The sequence below is a fragment of the Myxocyprinus asiaticus genome, unplaced genomic scaffold, assembly GCF_019703515.2.
Source record: "Myxocyprinus asiaticus isolate MX2 ecotype Aquarium Trade unplaced genomic scaffold, UBuf_Myxa_2 HiC_scaffold_80, whole genome shotgun sequence".
In the NCBI taxonomy this organism is placed as follows: Eukaryota; Metazoa; Chordata; class Actinopteri; order Cypriniformes; family Catostomidae; genus Myxocyprinus; species Myxocyprinus asiaticus.
This window is the reverse complement of record NW_026249830.1, coordinates 1-16772: the sequence shown is the minus strand read 5'-3', so window position 1 is coordinate 16772 and position 16772 is coordinate 1. Positions and strand designations below refer to the sequence as shown.

The 16772-nt window shown below is 37.1% G+C and overlaps 1 protein-coding gene across 1 annotated transcript; it reads left to right on the top strand.

Annotated features, from left to right (window-relative positions):
- Positions 1 to 1369: 1369 nt before the first annotated feature.
- LOC127439525 (SLAM family member 9-like) lies at positions 1370 to 4322 on the top strand. Its single transcript, XM_051695697.1, has 4 exons — positions 1370 to 2072; positions 2792 to 3112; positions 3813 to 4097; positions 4192 to 4322. Exons 1-4 carry the CDS (start codon positions 1925 to 1927, stop codon positions 4320 to 4322), a joined length of 885 nt encoding a protein of 294 aa, XP_051551657.1. The 5' UTR covers positions 1370 to 1924.
- The last annotated feature ends 12450 nt before the right edge of the window (positions 4323 to 16772 follow it).

Here is a 16772-nt window from a genome sequence, read left to right as displayed (position 1 = left end):
GGAGCAGTTTAACTTTAATGAAAAAATAAAACAAAATACAAAACAGGATAAATGCTGGAACAGGGCAAGACTGGGAACCAGGAAGCAAAAAACAAATGTAAACAAACAGGATAGAAACTGAAGCAAGAACTGAAGAGAAACACAACAACTGACAAGGGTTAAACAGACATAAGGGCAAAACAGACACAGGGATAAACGAGGTAAATGAAGCACAGGTGAGAACAACAGGGAACAGCTGGTAGTGATCGGGGCAGTGAATTATGGGAAATGTAGTGCAAAGGAGACTAGTGACAGAAGACAGAGGCAAAACACAGGGAAAAACAACAGTGAATCATGACACCGGCAGACTATCTGGCTATCTGCTTTCCTACAGCAATTGTGAAGCCACATTTATAAGTCATGTCAATTACCACATTACCCTAACAGAGTTGTCTGACTTAGGGCTCTTGCGTTGTCTTGGCTGTGTGCTTAGGGTCATTGTCCTGTTGTAAGCTGAACCTTTGGGCCAGTCTGAGGTCCTGAGCACTCTAGACCAGGTTCCTTCAACCTTCAATGTTCATTTCATCAGACCAGAGTATCTTTTTTCTCACAGACTGAGAGTCCTTTAGGTGTTTTTTTTTAATTTTTTTTTTTTTTTTTTGCAAATTCCAATTGATTTCAGATTGGTGGAGTGTTGCAGTGATGGTTGTTCTTCTGCAAGTTTCTCCCATCTCCACACATGATCTCTGGAGCTCAACCAGAGTGACCATCGGGTTCTTGGTCACCTCTCTTACCAAGGCCCTTCTCCCCCGATTGCTCAGTTTGGCTGGGCAGCCAGCTCTAGGAAGAGTCCTGGTTGTTCCAAACTTCTTCCATTTAAGAATTATGGAGGCCACTGTGATCTTGGGAACCTTCAATGCAGCTGAAATATTTCTGTAGCCTTCCCCATATCTGTGCCTCGACACAATCCTGTCTCAGAACTCTGCAGGCAGTTAATTTTACCTCATGGCTTGATTTTTGCTCTGATATGCATTTTCAGCTGTGAGACCTTATATAGACAGGTGTGTGCCTTTCCAAATCATGTCCAATCAATTGAATTTGCCACAGGTGGAATAATCATTTAAAGCATTTTAGCATAAGGCTGCACCATAACAAAATGTGAAAAAAAATAAAGGGGTCTGAATACTTTATGAATGCACTGTATAAAACTAGTCATGTCCAAATAGACCTTAAGACAATTTTTTCTCACCTTGTGAATTTGTTTTACCCCCTTGTGGTTTGGGGCTTCCGTTGGAAAGAGCTTGTCACCTACAAATAAAACACAATCATCTGTGGCTTGCTCACTGGGGGCTTAAAGACAAAAGCATTAAGATATGATATTCAATGAAGCTAGTCACCGGACATTGCAGTATGATATTCTGTAAAGATGCTTTAAAAAAATACATATATTGTGAAGTGTTGTATAAATAAAATGAATTGACTTGATGTGCAGTAAATACCTGTTTTTTTTGCACAAGCTATTTTTCCACACCAAACCACATGTCTAAAAAAAAACAATCAGACCACAACAGGTTTCACTTTGACTAAACTAAACTGAGCTGGTCGAGTGTCAGTGCATATAATAAAAATGTTAGTGCATGATGATAGACGGTTTTAACTTCCTTTGTTTTGTTTGCCATACACAACAATTGACAGTTACAGTAAAAACATATACAACCATTTTTAAAGCAATAATTACTATATTGACATGGAATTTAGGATGACTAATCCAATATCACTTTATTCCACTCTTCAGTTTTTAGATATCTATCACAGCCAGATTACTACCTTTCAACAAATATGTTAAATCATGAAAATAAAGAATATTTTCCATCACTAAAACAGTGAACGTCTAAAAACATTTTTATGTTACATATACAGTATCTCTCATCTATATGAACAGAGTATGCATGAACTGGGAGGGCATTCAAAAACTTGTCAGGGGAGGATTCACACGCAACACAAGAGTTATTATTTCAGACTGTTTAGTGAACTGCTGAAGAAAATGTTTCACACACTTGTTTTATTCTATTTTTGCTGGTGGCATCTGGTTGGTAAGTTATAAATGCATTTTCAAAACAGAATAACACCATCGCTACTGTTCAAATTAGTCAGAGGATTTGCATTTGGTGTTTTTCCCAGATAAATCAAATCAATCTATTATTGTGAGAGTGAATTTGGATTCTGGTCTACTGATCTAAATGTACCATCAGCAGTCTGAGACGGGATCTGATTACTTTTATTTCACAATTTCTGTGCTGTTATGGCTGCAGGGTTTTCTTTCCACAGAATGGGTTTCACTATCCATTCAGTGGAATAGATTGAAATATGGCAAAATGTGTCAAACTCAAATGAAAATTCTACACTTTTAGTAGCTGTAAGCATGATAAAATTGTCCAAAATATGTTATTGACAAAAACAGAATGTGGCGTTTGAATTCTACATTTCACTAGTGCAGATTCTGTGTGGGACAGTCCACATGTTAAAATATGAAGCTATTAACAATAACCAGCAGAATTAAACTTAATTCTGTAAATCTTAGCTGTAATTAACTTATGTAACTTCACGCATTTATCATTCTCAACATAAAAACCACAAAGATCCACACAAATCTGACTGTTGATGTTCATTTCCTTCTTCTGTGACTCTGCTGCTGTTCTGGATATTATTCAGTTCACATTTAGTTATAAACCACAACTGATTTCAGTTAAAGATATAATAAACCAACAGTTACTTCAATCTGTGACAAACTTTGTTCCCATTTTTTCTCCAGGTGTGTTTGGCGTTGAATCAGTGTCAGTGATGGAGGGAGAATATGTTACTCTACACACTAATGTTACTGATATACATGAAGGTGACTACATGCTGTGGGATTTTGAAGCTAAAAATGATCCCTTTGCTCGAATCAGTAAAGAGATTCGAATCTTCAGTACATCAGATGGTGTTGATGGGAGATTCAGAGGCAGACTGCAACTGAACAATAAAACTGGAGATCTCACCATCACAAACACCAGAATCACAGACACTGGACTTTATAAACTAGAGATCAGTGGAGCTAAAATGTCATCAAAAACATTCAGTGTTACTGTCTATGGTGAGTAGAGTTTCAGTGTCATTTATCCTGCCCTCTATATGTTCTTATAGTATTAAATACAGAGATGTTTAGTCATGATGTCAGTTTGTAGTCCAACCTGGAAGATTATTTCACCACGTGAAACCACTTTCACCACTTTTTAGAAAAGTGGTTTTCAAATGACGAGTTTTGGTTAATATTATTTGGTTAATAAGATACTTTCTTGTTTTGTCCTACAAATGATTACACAGTCATACCTCAAACGTGAATTCTGGAGCTGTTGTGTCCTTTTAAAATGTAAGTGGAGAACATGTTGCTACATATGGACAACAATGATAGCCTGATTCATCAAGCATGTAAACTTGCATTCTTGTGGTATTTATTGAGCTTATGTAGTGAAAAAAGCTTCAAAATTCACGCTTTAGCAATGAGTGTGTAATTTAGGTTCATTTTGGAACAAAACGTTAAAGTCTCTTTAAGTGATTTTAACCACAGACCTTCTTTTACTCATTATTCGAATACTGCTACTCTTTAACCCCATTAGAAATTTCCAGAGAGAATCCACGATTTGACAATTGTAAATGATTTTTTAGGACTATAAACTGAACAGCTCTAATTGAGGTTTAATGACCGCCATCATGCTAAACTCTCACTCAATGCATTAAACTGACAACATGACTAATTTCATTTATCCATTTATTTATTCTTGCAATCTTTTCAGCTCGTCTGCCCATTCCTGTCATCATCAGAGACTCTTCTCAATGTTCTTCAAGCTCTAAATGTGTGTTGGTGTGTTCAGTGGTGAATGTGACACAGGTGACTCTCTCCTGGTACAAAGGAAACAGTTTATTCTCCTCCATCAGTGTGTCTGATCTCAACAGCAGTCTCTCTCTACCTCTGGAGGTGGAATATCAGGAGAACAACATCTACAGCTGTGTGATCAACAATCCCATCAGAAACCAGACTAAACATCTCAACATTACTGATGTCTGTCAGACGTGTTCAGGTATGTCAGCGCTGATATTTGTGTTTTTGACATGTTTAAAATCAGATTGACAGATTCAGTTACACTATTGACTGTCTCTCTCTGTTTATATTAGATCTGGACTCATCTTTGGTTTATATAGAGCTGATTTCTGCTGCTGCCGGATCTCTGTTGATTGTGGCTGCAGTTGTGATATTCTGCAGCTACAGGAAACACAAAAAAACACATCAAGACGGCAAGTGTTAACTAGAGCAAATGCCTTTTTTTTTTAACATTAATCACTTGATGCAAAAACATTCTTTGTTAAAAAAAAAAACAAAAAGATTTCTGAACGAAAAGAAATATGGGGTTTTATTTGTTTTTGTTATTTCTGAAACAGTCCAGACACTTGAAGAAGAGATAACTTATGCTGATCCAACATTCTGTACAGGAAATGCACATCACTTGGTAAGATATTTTTTGTGCTCTGTGTCTCTGATCTGAATGTTGAGAACTCTGCATTGTGTTTGTGTAATGATCTTTCATTCTAGTGATTGAAGTGTCTAATTATATCATATTTTTTATTATGTGCATTTTATTTTTATTTTGTGGAATGATGGCACCACATTTGTTTTTTGATAGAGGTAATCAGGGGTGGCATCACTACTCCAAAAGTGAGTTTCGAACAGTATTTCTACATTTTTTTGGTGCAGTTTGAATGTAAATATTGTTACAGTGCATCTCTAGACTTAAAGTATTCATATGACCTCACTAGCAGAGGTTTCTCACAACGGCTTATAAAATAGACAGTAGTATGGTAACGTGATGGTAATAACATGGTATTTATTTGGGATTTAAATAATGTTATATAAACTGACTCTGAAGTATTTCAGTACTCATTTATATTCAGTTATTTTCTATTTCTAATTTCTAAGTATCTGTAGCATTTTTAATTTGACACTTTTAAGATTTTTTGTTGTTGTTGTTTTTACTTTAAAGGAATAGTTCACCCAAAAAATGAAACTTCTCTCATCACTGACTCACCCTCATGTTATCCCAGATGTGTATGACCTTTTTTATTTCTGCAGAACACAAATGAAGATTTTTTAGAAGAATATTTCAGCTCTGTAGGTCCATACAATGCAAGTGACTGGTGGCCAGAACTCTGACGGTCCAAATATGACATAAAGTCATCATAAAAGTAATCCATAAAACTCCAATGGTTTAATCAATGTCTTCTGAAGAGATCCAATCTGTTTTGGTTGAGAACAGACCAAAATGTAACACCCTTTTCACAATAAAATCTTGACAGCAGTCTGCTTGGCGATCGTGATTTCAAGCTCGATTACACTTCCTATAGCACCATCTAGTGCTCTGCATATGTGTCAAGACTAGGAAGTGTAATTGAGCTTGAAATCATGATGGTGCGTAGACACTGCAATGGCAAGATGTACAGGGAAAAGGGAGTTGTATTTTGGTTTGTTCTCACCCAAAACCGATTGGAAATTCTCTCATCATTTACTCACCCTCATGCCATCCAATTTGTGTATGACTTTCTTTCTTCCCCAGAACACATTTGAAGAAAAATAGAAAACTATCTCAGTAGGTCCTTAAAATGCAAGTGAATGGAGATTTCTCTTTTGAAGCTCCAAAAATCACAGACAGTCAGCATAAACGTCCATATGACTCCAGCGGTTAAATGAATGTCTTCTAAAGAAATATGATCGATTTTGGTGTGAAAAAGATCAATATTTAAGCTTTTTAACGATAAACCATCATTTCCGGTCAGCAGCGGGAGACACGTGAGTACTGATGCACTTGAGAAACACATGGAAGAGCAGCGCTGTTTACAAGTGAGAAGGAGGAACACTGTATAGAAGCTTCACTGGTTTTGGTTTAGATCTGTATTTATCTGTTTCTTTACTCACAATGGTGCGTTTGTGTGCTTATCCTGGATGTCTCAACTTAGAGAAAAACATGAGATTACCTCGGTATCCATGGCAACGTGAATACGACACACGTGAGATGGCGTGAACTCAGCACTCTCATGAAGCTTACCGGAAGCATCAGATTATAGTTGAAAAGTACTTAAATGTTGATCTTTTTTGCATCAAAAGCTTTAGAAAACATTAATTTAACCGCTGGAGTCATATGGATGACATTTATGCTGACAGTCTGTGATTTTTGGAGCTTCAAAGTTCTGATGACCATCCACTTGCATTTTAAGGACCTTCAGAGCTGAGGTATTTTTATTTTTTTCTTCAAATGTGTTCAGCAGTTCAGTGAGTAAATAATGAGAGAATTTTAATTTTTTAGGTGAACTATCCCTTTAATCGATTGTAGATGCTTCTGTTAAAGCCATCATCCACTGTTTTGGATACAGCAAGATCCACCAAATCAGAGAATCGTGGCTAATAAAGTGCATCAAAAGAGCTCTGCTGCAATGCACTGTACAAACATCTGAATATTTTTGCATTAAAATCACTGTTTTGTTTCTAAACTTATAATCAACAACTTTAATTTAAACTTTAACTTTTAATTGTTTTATACTTTTCCATCATTTTAATTTAAATTTTTCTATTTTTGTGATTTTCTCACAGAAAGCTGAAGAAGAGAGTGAGGTGGAGTACGCTGCTGTCTTCATGAGAAGATAAAATACTCTAATAAATCACACCCAAAATAAACCACAAAACCATGCTTTCCCTCAACAGTATTTCAGCTTTCCTGAATTCTCATTACCCCTTTATTCTTACCTGCCAACAGGAGAGAAGCACTTTCAATGGCAGTATCCTGTATATATCCCAGTCATTTCAAGAGAACTTTCATTATATGTTTTTCTATTGTAGGCTTGCATGAAAAAAACTTCAAATCTGTGTTTAATGTTACATTTGAGCTTACTTCATCTTACATCAGTGGATCCATCCATTGGCTGAAAGAACTTGTAATAAGTACTCTATGCAGTAGTGGTGGTGGTATTGATTAATCTCAGTGATGAGTCTTTTTAATCTGTTCATCAAAAAGATTTGTTCAGATTAGTTCATTGATTTGTTCATTGAGCATTTCTGCAAATTATTCTTTTTCACCAGTAGGTGGCACAAAATGACTATTTTTAACAGTTTAAACGAGGAAATAGCAAAATTATTCACGATCGGAAAAAGTCTAATTATTATTTATTAAAATTTGCATCTCAACGCTTCTACTAAGAGACTTCAGCACTGCAGAGAGTTTAAGCATCATAAGCGTTTCCCCACAAATGTCAACAAAACATATCAATCATATTGTGAATTGCTAAGCATTACTTTTATCAAGCTATACAAAAAAGACAATACTAGCCTAAAAAATAATTGAGTTTCAATAAAGTCCGGGTGCCATTGTAATAAATTATTTATCACTCTTGTTGAACGAGATTGCCGAATTGAACAAACCACTTGCCTCCTCTTGTTTAGTCGTTCAGCAGATCCTCATTAACGATGACTGATTCATGCATTTTGTTTGTGAACAAGTGTACCAGTACATTCAGTTCCTTCATGAAAGAGACTTCTTTTGTTATTCAGACTCAAACGATTGGTAAAACCAATGAGATGCTCCTTAACACAGTGTTTCTCAACCATGGGGTCGGGACCCACAAGGGGGCCTTGGAGTCAAAAAGGTTGAGAAACACTGCCTTAACAGACCACACTTGAATGCTATTGGTTCACACCATAGTCAGTCTGAAAAGCCAACAAATCAGTCTCACGCTTCCAGAGCAGGCCGGTGAAAACGTGTGACAGGCATGGTTCCTCAAACGTTTCGGAGGGCCTGTATTCGGCCTGTAGGGCGTAGTTTGGGGACCCCCGCCTTAGTAGGAGGGTTCTGGCACAACTGCATATAAACAAACATTTAACACAATGTAGTAAATGTAGTAACTGTAATAAATGTGTAAATACATAAATATTTATAGGCACAATCATACATTGTGAGGTATTTTAACTTCAGAAAACTCTGTAAATATTTATAAATTTGACAAATAGACTCATGCTTCATCTATATAATGGTTTAGTAATTTTTTTTATTGCATAATAGTTTTGATAGATTAGCACTAAAATTATTATTTTAACAATACAGTTATTAAATCATTTGTATATGTGTAATTCTGTTTTCATTATTAGGTTCCAATCTTGTGAACATTTTGTTAAAATGTGTTTAAAATTTTAAACAGTGACAACAGCTTGTACCATTACTGAAAATGCAATTTCATGACATCATATAAATTAGTAGAATGTGAAATTTGTACATTATTACTCAAGCTAAAATGTGATTAAAATAATCAAAAGCAAAATATGAAAATAAAATGTCCAATCTTGCATACTATACTGTGTGAAGTCATGTGAAGATGCCCCCCTTCTCGGTTTGCTTAATATCTTTTTCAGTTTTCTGGTGCATTAATCTTACATATTGTTAAAAGTCTGGCAAGTAAAAACTAAAATATACCAGCCAATGGCGATTCTTTCTCCAATGTGTCAATAGAGGGTTGCAAAATTTCACCAGGGGGGGCATTAGCTAATGTAGGGCTTGACCATGTGCACACAGTTGATTAGATGTTGGTGCTCCTGTGGGACCAGCAGCTAGCTCTACACAGACTGATCTCACAGTGAAATCAGAAACAGCAGACTGACGTTTCTTTAGCTATAATTGGTCTGTGTGTACCGAAATGTGAAACACTGTCCCCAGTGGCCAAAACGGTAAGTGTTTTCATTACTCCAGTCACTCACCCTGCTACTGAACATTACTCCTGAATTATTAGGGCTCATCATCACTGATCTGGCTCAGAAAATAGGGGAGAGTATTTCGGCCAGCCTTAACATTGTGCACCAGTCCAGCTTAGTACAGCCTGATTCAACTTGTGAGACTCAGCACTCCAGTGGGTGTAATGCTGTTTCTAACCTGAAGGTTAGAGAAGATAAGTGGAGTGCCGCTGAGGTCCAGGAGTGCTGGATAATTATCAAAGTGATATAAAGAGAGTCACTTCAGTAGCACAGCAGACAATGTCCAATATCAGCTTGCAACCAGAGTACTGTTGTGCCAAGCCCTAATGCCATCTCCCATTCTCATTAGCAATTTGTCTGCATACCTGCCCACTCACTGCCTTCTGTGAGTCCTCTTAATTGTAATGCTGTTCCAACCCCAACAGCAAGTCTTCAGCATATGGTTGGCATGATGGATTAGGTCTTCTCTTTGTGCACCATTTCTGTTACTTCATCCAGTCTGATTCAAGCGGGTGAAACCCCAGAATTTCAAACCAGCTTAGGCCCGAACATAATTGGTATGCACGCCTAAAAAGTTTTCCATGTGTTATGGATGTAAAGAGATAGATTCATGTCCAAGGAACACTGATTTTGCCTAAATTTGTCTGTACCTAAGTGAAAGGTGATGCATCCTGGTGCTTGTCCCAGCAGTAAAGTTTCTTCTGGGCGGGCCAAGCGTTCCTGGTGGTTTGGCACCTACTGAGTCGTTTGCACATGGACCAGTCTACTTCGGCTCCAAAGAAGGCCTAGAACATTTCTCAGTGTCCCCGCAATATTCCTCTCACTCTCCCCATAGTCTGTTTTTGTAAAGAAATAAAAAAGCTTGAGGCACAAACACATACACAAAAATACATTTCCAGCTTTAACCAACCAAGTATGTTATCCTGAGCAACTGAGTGGGTGGTGCTCAAACCCCAAGTGGTCAGAGACTAGCCCCTGTGTCCAAGGGTCTCCAGTTGGATAATGAAGACAGTCCAGAAAGGATTTGTGCTTCAGTTTGTGAAGCATCCACCTTGCTTCAATGGCGTTCTCTCCTCCACTGTATTCTAATTGGATGCACCAGTTATAAGCTCAAAGGTACAGAATCTCCTCCCCCAATTATGTGACAGAGAGTGGAATGAAAGAATGAAAGAGCAGAAAGGTTTTTACAGACATTATTTTCTGGTCACAAAAAGAGCGGTGGATTGCGGCCCATACCGGACTTGAGACCCTTGAATCAGACACTCAAGAAATCTCCATTCAAGATGGTGACCTGTCTCATGTTCTTACTCCGGACTGGTTTGTATCAATCGACCTGAAAGATGCATACTTTCATGTGCAGACTGCCCCTTCGTCACAGGCCATTCTTGAGATTTTTGAAAAAAGTAAAAAGAGCTGGAACAACATAAGTAAAAGAGTAAAAAAAAAAAAAAACTGGATGAACTTCCCCATAAACAATAACAGAATCAGAATCAGAATGAGTTTTATTGCCAAGTGTGCTCACGTACACAAGGAGAAACAAGCAAGCAAGTGCACACAGAACATCACAGTGACAGAATATAAAACAAGGTAAAAGTATAAATAGACACAAATAATAGGACATATAACATAGAATGGCGTATGTACATGTGCAAGTGGTAATACAAGTGCAAGGTAGGGGTATGTGCAGTTATTGAATTAAATATGAGTGAATTTACATATGACATGAGATATTTATTTACATTATTGCACTATGGGGGAGTCCTGAAGGTGGTTTAATTGTTCATGTGGAAAATAGTAAAAACTGTTCTTGTGCCTGGATGTCCTGGCGCTGATTGCTCTGTAGCACCAGCCAGAGGGAAACTGTTCAAAGAGGGAGTGGGCAGGGTGTGTGGGGTCCAGAGTAGACCTGCTCGTTTCTTCAATCTGGAGATGTACAGTTCTTGGAGGGTGGGCAGGGGGGCACCAATTATCCTCTCAGCAGTCCTGACTGTCCGTTGTAGTTTATAACATGTCAATTATATAATAAACTAACACAAAACAAATGTCAGAGTATATTATTAAACAATGATGATATTCTTCACTGCTCTCCTGTCTAACATTTTATTCCATGTTTATTATTTGTTATTTATTTTTTTTACTGTTCATCAAGGGTGATTTACATGGTTTACATGGTTATATACTGGACATATTGGTGAATGTAAAATACTTCAGCAGGGTATGAATACAGGAAGTGTGTGTAGTGTGAGAGTATGCATTGGCCCTACAAGTTACACATTGTGCATTGAGCTCCAGCTTGTGCACAAAGAAGGTAAAAACCTCTCTCTTTGCCCAAAAGAGCATGTTATAAATACTCATTTATGCACAAGACAGCAGCCAAATGCAAAAAAAATAAACGTGTAAATTGGTAAGACAAACCACTGACCTACTGACACATTCACATGATCAAGTCACAAAGTTAGAACAAATGCACATTTCTAATTTAAGCAAATGCTTCTAAGATTTTGTGGTTGCATCCTCAATAAATCAGCTAATTTAACCAGCACCTCTAAAAAACACCACAAACCCTGTTATAATTTCAAGAAGGCTGTTACAAGCTATTCATGAATCAAAATTCTGTTCTAATCAAATACAAAGAAAAACTGTTGCACCTCATCAATAAAGATATATAAAGTTTTATTTATAAAACATTGGTACATGAAAAATATACATTTGTCATGAAGCTGATGCTTCATCCACAACACCTTACAGTTCAATAAACTGCACTTTAATATTTCTCCTCTTCCTCTGATCTGCTCCATGTGGCTAGTCTATATCATTACAGTCACACACTGCATGATGTACAATAGCAGTTTCAAGTGCACAGTACATCAAACATTATTCAACACATTGAGGTCTCACAGCTCCAGTAATTAATCAAGTTTTACTTAATAATGAGGATCTACATGCTGGTTTGGAAAACAGCTGTTGCACCATTGTACAATAACATACAACGTTAAGATAATGTTATCGAGAAACCCAACACAATGCTATACACCAAACGCTGAAAGAACATTGATGATCATAATAAACAACATGATAATTATTGATCAAAACATCCCCAATATGAGGAAAATGCTTTAGAATACTACATTGAATTTATCTGACCAACATTTTAGTGTACATAAAAACATTTTTAGCAAAGGCTTGTCTTTTGACCCTCACATAAAAATGAAGCTTTGGTGAAGATGTAAGACAAGGTAACGATGAGTGTACACACTTTGGACCTATAACTACTTTCACTAGTTTACAATCTGTCTGTCAACAATAGAAGAGGATATAGATGAGATGATAAAATGACCAACTGCCTGAGAAATCAAAATAATGCATAAAAAATGCTTTAGATCAGCGGTCTTCTAAATGGCACACAACATGACAATTCAAAATTACTTTGAAAATAGACAAATATTTTAAATGTATTAGTAAAAATGTGTTTAGTTATCCAATTTACTTTCAAATGTGGTAAATCTTTATCTAAGACTAGTGTAAAGGTCTCATTATTGCTTCAGGATTGTGACGGGGTGATTTCTGGTACAAAGTGCGCACTGATATAAGTCAAAAATGTATTATTCTGTCATTATATAATAATCTTCACTTGTGTTTTGCAGAACAAAGAAAGTCATACACATCTGGAATGCATGAGAATGAGTAAATTGTCATTTTTGTGTGAACTATCCCTTTAAACTTGGACTCAGTGAATAAAAAAACGAGGTGGCACAGTTGTTCTTATTTGATCTGAGGTGGTACTTGTCTTGAAAGGTTTGAGAACCACTGCTCATCCATTATTATCATCCATTATTATCCACAGGGAAGACCTTTTTTGTTCTTTAGAGCAGCAAGTCTACAGTGCATCAACCTCTATGTTATAATCAGTACCTGAGATTCATGCATCTCCCACGATTGTGATTCCTGTGTAAATTTTGGCCGCCTCTGTGTGCCATTAAAAAGTCTGTGTAAACACAATATATTTGGCAGTTTAATGCGGCTTCTATGCACAGTAAAATCACTCTGTATGAGCAAATTTAACCATAATATTATTGGCTGAAAGTCGTAAGAGCTCATAATGTTGTCGTGGGGGCGTCCCATATGTCAGTGGTGGTGCTCATGTGGGCAACACAAGTAGTTCAGCTGGCATAATGTCTCCGATCCACTATTCCCCACTGTTTCCTGTAATCTCTCCATTGTACTTCTCAATACAAAAATAATAAAATAAGGTTGATGGGTCAACAGACTGGTAGTCTCAGTCTCATCAGTTATCAAAAGAGTCTAATGAGTCGAGACGTTCACTCCGCCATTCAGAGGAGTCGACTCGTTCACTCCGTCATTCAGAGGAGTCGACTCGTTCACTCCGTCATTCAGAGGAGTCGACTCGTTCACTCCGTCATTCAGAGGAGTCGACTCGTTCACTCCGTCATTCAGAGGAGTCGACTCGTTCACTCCGTCATTCAGAGGAGTCAGCTCATTCACTCCGTCATTCAGAGGAGTCAGCTCGTTCACTCAGTCCTCATTCACTCTTTCATTCAGAGGAATCATCTCGTTCACTCCGTCATTCAGAGGAGTCAGCTCATTCACTCCGTCATTCAGAGGAGTCAGCTCATTCACTCCGTCATTCAGAGGAGTCAGCTCGTTCACTCCGTCATTCAGAGGAGTCAGCTCGTTCACTCCGTCATTCAGAGGAGTCAGCTCGTTCACTCCGTCATTCTGATGAGGTGGTGGATTCGCTCCATCATTCTCCTGTAAAAAAAAACGCAGATTTCAGTTACAACAACAGAAGGTCAGAAAATAACTGAAACTTACACAAGAGAAACTACCAGCACAACAGTCATCTTTCTTTGAATAAAGTCCTGTTTGAAATGTTTAGAAAGCCATCATTTTATAAAAGCAATAATCCACAAGAGGCCATGTATTACAGTGATGTCAGTCTTATCTATGGTAAAATCACTGTAATGTACAGCCTCTATTGGCTTACTGTTTAATCTGTTGACTGGTATATTCTTACAGTCACCTTTAACTTGTTTATTAGGGGTATTATTTCCTGTAAAGCTTCTTTGAAACAACTTGCATTCTGACTATGTCAACTATACATGGTGCTATACAAATAAACTAACTTGACATTATGTAACTAAATAAAGATTTTATTGGTTTTCTTTTCAAACATTTTTTGAACTTTTTAAACCATATCAAACAAAATGTCTTGCACAGTCTGACATAAAACTGTTGACTGATATTTTCTGCCTTTGTTTTATTTAACCCTTGTGCGTCAATTTAAAAAAGTTACTCAGAGGTCCTTAGAGGACAAAAATGTCAGCGTCAAAAAACTGCCATAATAATATTATATATTCATATAATTTTTCTAATGTTTTTTAACCAACATCAGTCCTGATCATAACTACCAAATATTCATTCATTTTCAAGATTTTAACCCTTTAAATGCCAGTTTGTTTATATAATGCCACTTGTTTTTTTACACACACACACACACACACTTCTCAATACACACATACAAAACACACTCTGACATACATACCAACACACACAATTTTATCTGCATTATTTATTCAATTGGCCTGCAGTGCTCTATAATACAGCAAACAGAAAATAGGGGAAAAGCATGTATTTGCTCCATAGGCTAAACATGAGAAAAATGGCGCCATCTGGTGGAAAATATATATTAAAAAAAAAAAAATTTGAAGCCAGGGCTCCAGAATGAAAGTCACGATTTTATGCTTTAATGGCACTGAGATCAAATATTGCAGTTTTAATGGGTTTCAATGGGGACATTTTTGTCCTGAAGGTCCTGAGTGTAACTATTTTGTGTACACAGTGTATTATAGATGTATTATAGGAACTGACATTGACATATCAAAATTCCCCCCAAAAATACACACCTTTTGCTAAATTTATGCCGTTGGCATTAACACAGCCAAAATGATCAAAAAAACAAAAATGAAAAAGATAAAAAAGTCCTGAATGTCGCACAAGGGTTAAGATCTCAGCTGGATGTTAACATACATTCTGACAGAAAATACTAAAGTCATAAAGCACAGAAAATATCAGAGTGTGCACCCAGCCTCAAGTGAAATCAAATACATGACTGCATCTGTTGTAAATTGAGTTATGTGCAGTCAGAGATACAGAGAGATTCAATGCACATAGTATCTTACCTGATCATCACGTGGCTGCGCTTGACCTGTTTTAAAAACAATAAACTCAATTAAATACTTTTGTTAATAAGAAAATGTTTTGAGTATGAAAATGCACATCTTTTAAAGACTCATTTTGCCCAATAAATCTCATATTTTCCTCTTATATATCAGCTGAATGTATTACTTGCCCTGTTGCCCTGCTTGTCTGCGGTGATAAAAAACACCAGCAGTCACTGCAGCCACGAGCAGCAGAACACCAACAATTATACCTGCTATTACACCTGAAGACGGACCTGGATCTGTAACAGTTAAAGAGACAGTCATTACTGAAACTTCTGTGTGTGTCCAGACAGTGTCTGTCTTATCTATAACAAACACCATGAAACATCACAATATCTGAGAGAGTAAATATGAATCTGATTCAGCAGAATATTTCAACACTCAAATGCAAATTGCAAAATATTGACATATAAAAATATGCAATTTATTAATCCTGCTCAAACTGACAGATCAGCTGAGAAAAAAACCCTAATATCACATCTGACACACCTGTAAATATCTGGTGCTGTTATACAGTTGTAGGGTTGAAAAGCATTAAAGACATCCAGAGAGTGCTGAGAGTGATCTATCAGTCTATTGGTTGAGGTGTTTGTGTTTTGGGACTCTGCAAATGGTAGCAGCTTGAATTCAGTGTGGGTTAAAGGTGGTCAACTGATTGATCAGTAACAAGATTGTAACTTGTGCTCCTGCTCTCTTTTTTCACCACCTGGTTCTTTTCCCTCTCTACACTCTCTAGTAGGTCAGTCCGGTTAGCACCCCGGCTTGAATCGGGCGAGTGTGACGAGGAGGAGGGCGTGGTCGGGCTGCGAGGGTGCATGGGCGTCGCTGAATCAGCTGATCAGCGGGAGAGCGAGATAAAGGGGAGCTGGAGACGCGAGTTCGAGAGAGACGCCCGCGGCCGCGTTGTGTGTGTCTGTTTGTCTTGTGTTTTATGTTGTTTTAAGTTACGTTTTACCATTAAACTTTACGTTGACTGTTCAGCCAGTTCCCGACTCCTCATTTCCTATCCTTTATCTATTACAGTCCGTAACATGCCAACCCGAATACTTCACATGAGAGACCGCTTGGACTCCACCCTCTCGTGAAGCATTGGATTATAGTTAAAAAGTACTTAAATATTGATTGTTTTTGCAACAAAAACTATCAAATTGCTTTAGAAGACATTCATTTAACTGCTGGAGTCGGATCGATGACGTTTATACTGACTGTCTGTGATTTTTGGAGCTTCAAAGTCGAATCTCCATCCACTTGCATTTTAAGGACCTACTGAGCTGAGATATTTTTCTATTTTTCTTCATTTGTGTTCTGCTGAAGAAAGAAAGTCATACACATCTGAGATATCATGAGGGTGAGTAAATAATGAGAGAATTTTCATTATTGGGTAACTATCACTTTAACATTTCTTCAGTCATCTCGGCATTACAGCTTGAACCACTGAAGTTGAAAAACACACCTTACACAGTTACTAATAATAATAGGAGAAAAAACTGCTCTTAATCTCACTTTTCAAACAGTCCAAAATAAAAACATTAAGTCGATTTAAAATATTGAGCTATCTTTTAAATCTGTCTCACTAAATAAAGAAACATTTGAAATTGTGTTTTCTTGATATTTGTTGACTGTTCACAAGCTTTCTTTTCCAAATAATTTAATGTTTAACATGCTCAGGGAAATATGCATTAAACAACTAAACTGCACTCACCAATGACTGTAACGCTGTAGGTCTTTCT

What these genes read in the sequence shown, in the direction of transcription:
- LOC127439525 (XM_051695697.1), top strand. Translation starts at nt 1,925, where the DNA reads ATGCATGAACTGGGAGGGCATTCAAAAACTTGTCAGGGGAGGATTCAC. An exon ending in TTGCTGGTGGCATCTGGTTG is followed by an intron (nt 2,073 to 2,791) that starts GTAAGTTATAAA and finishes TTTTTTCTCCAG; the next exon opens with GTGTGTTTGGCGTTGAATCA. An exon ending in ATTCAGTGTTACTGTCTATG is followed by an intron (nt 3,113 to 3,812) that starts GTGAGTAGAGTT and finishes CAATCTTTTCAG; the next exon opens with CTCGTCTGCCCATTCCTGTC.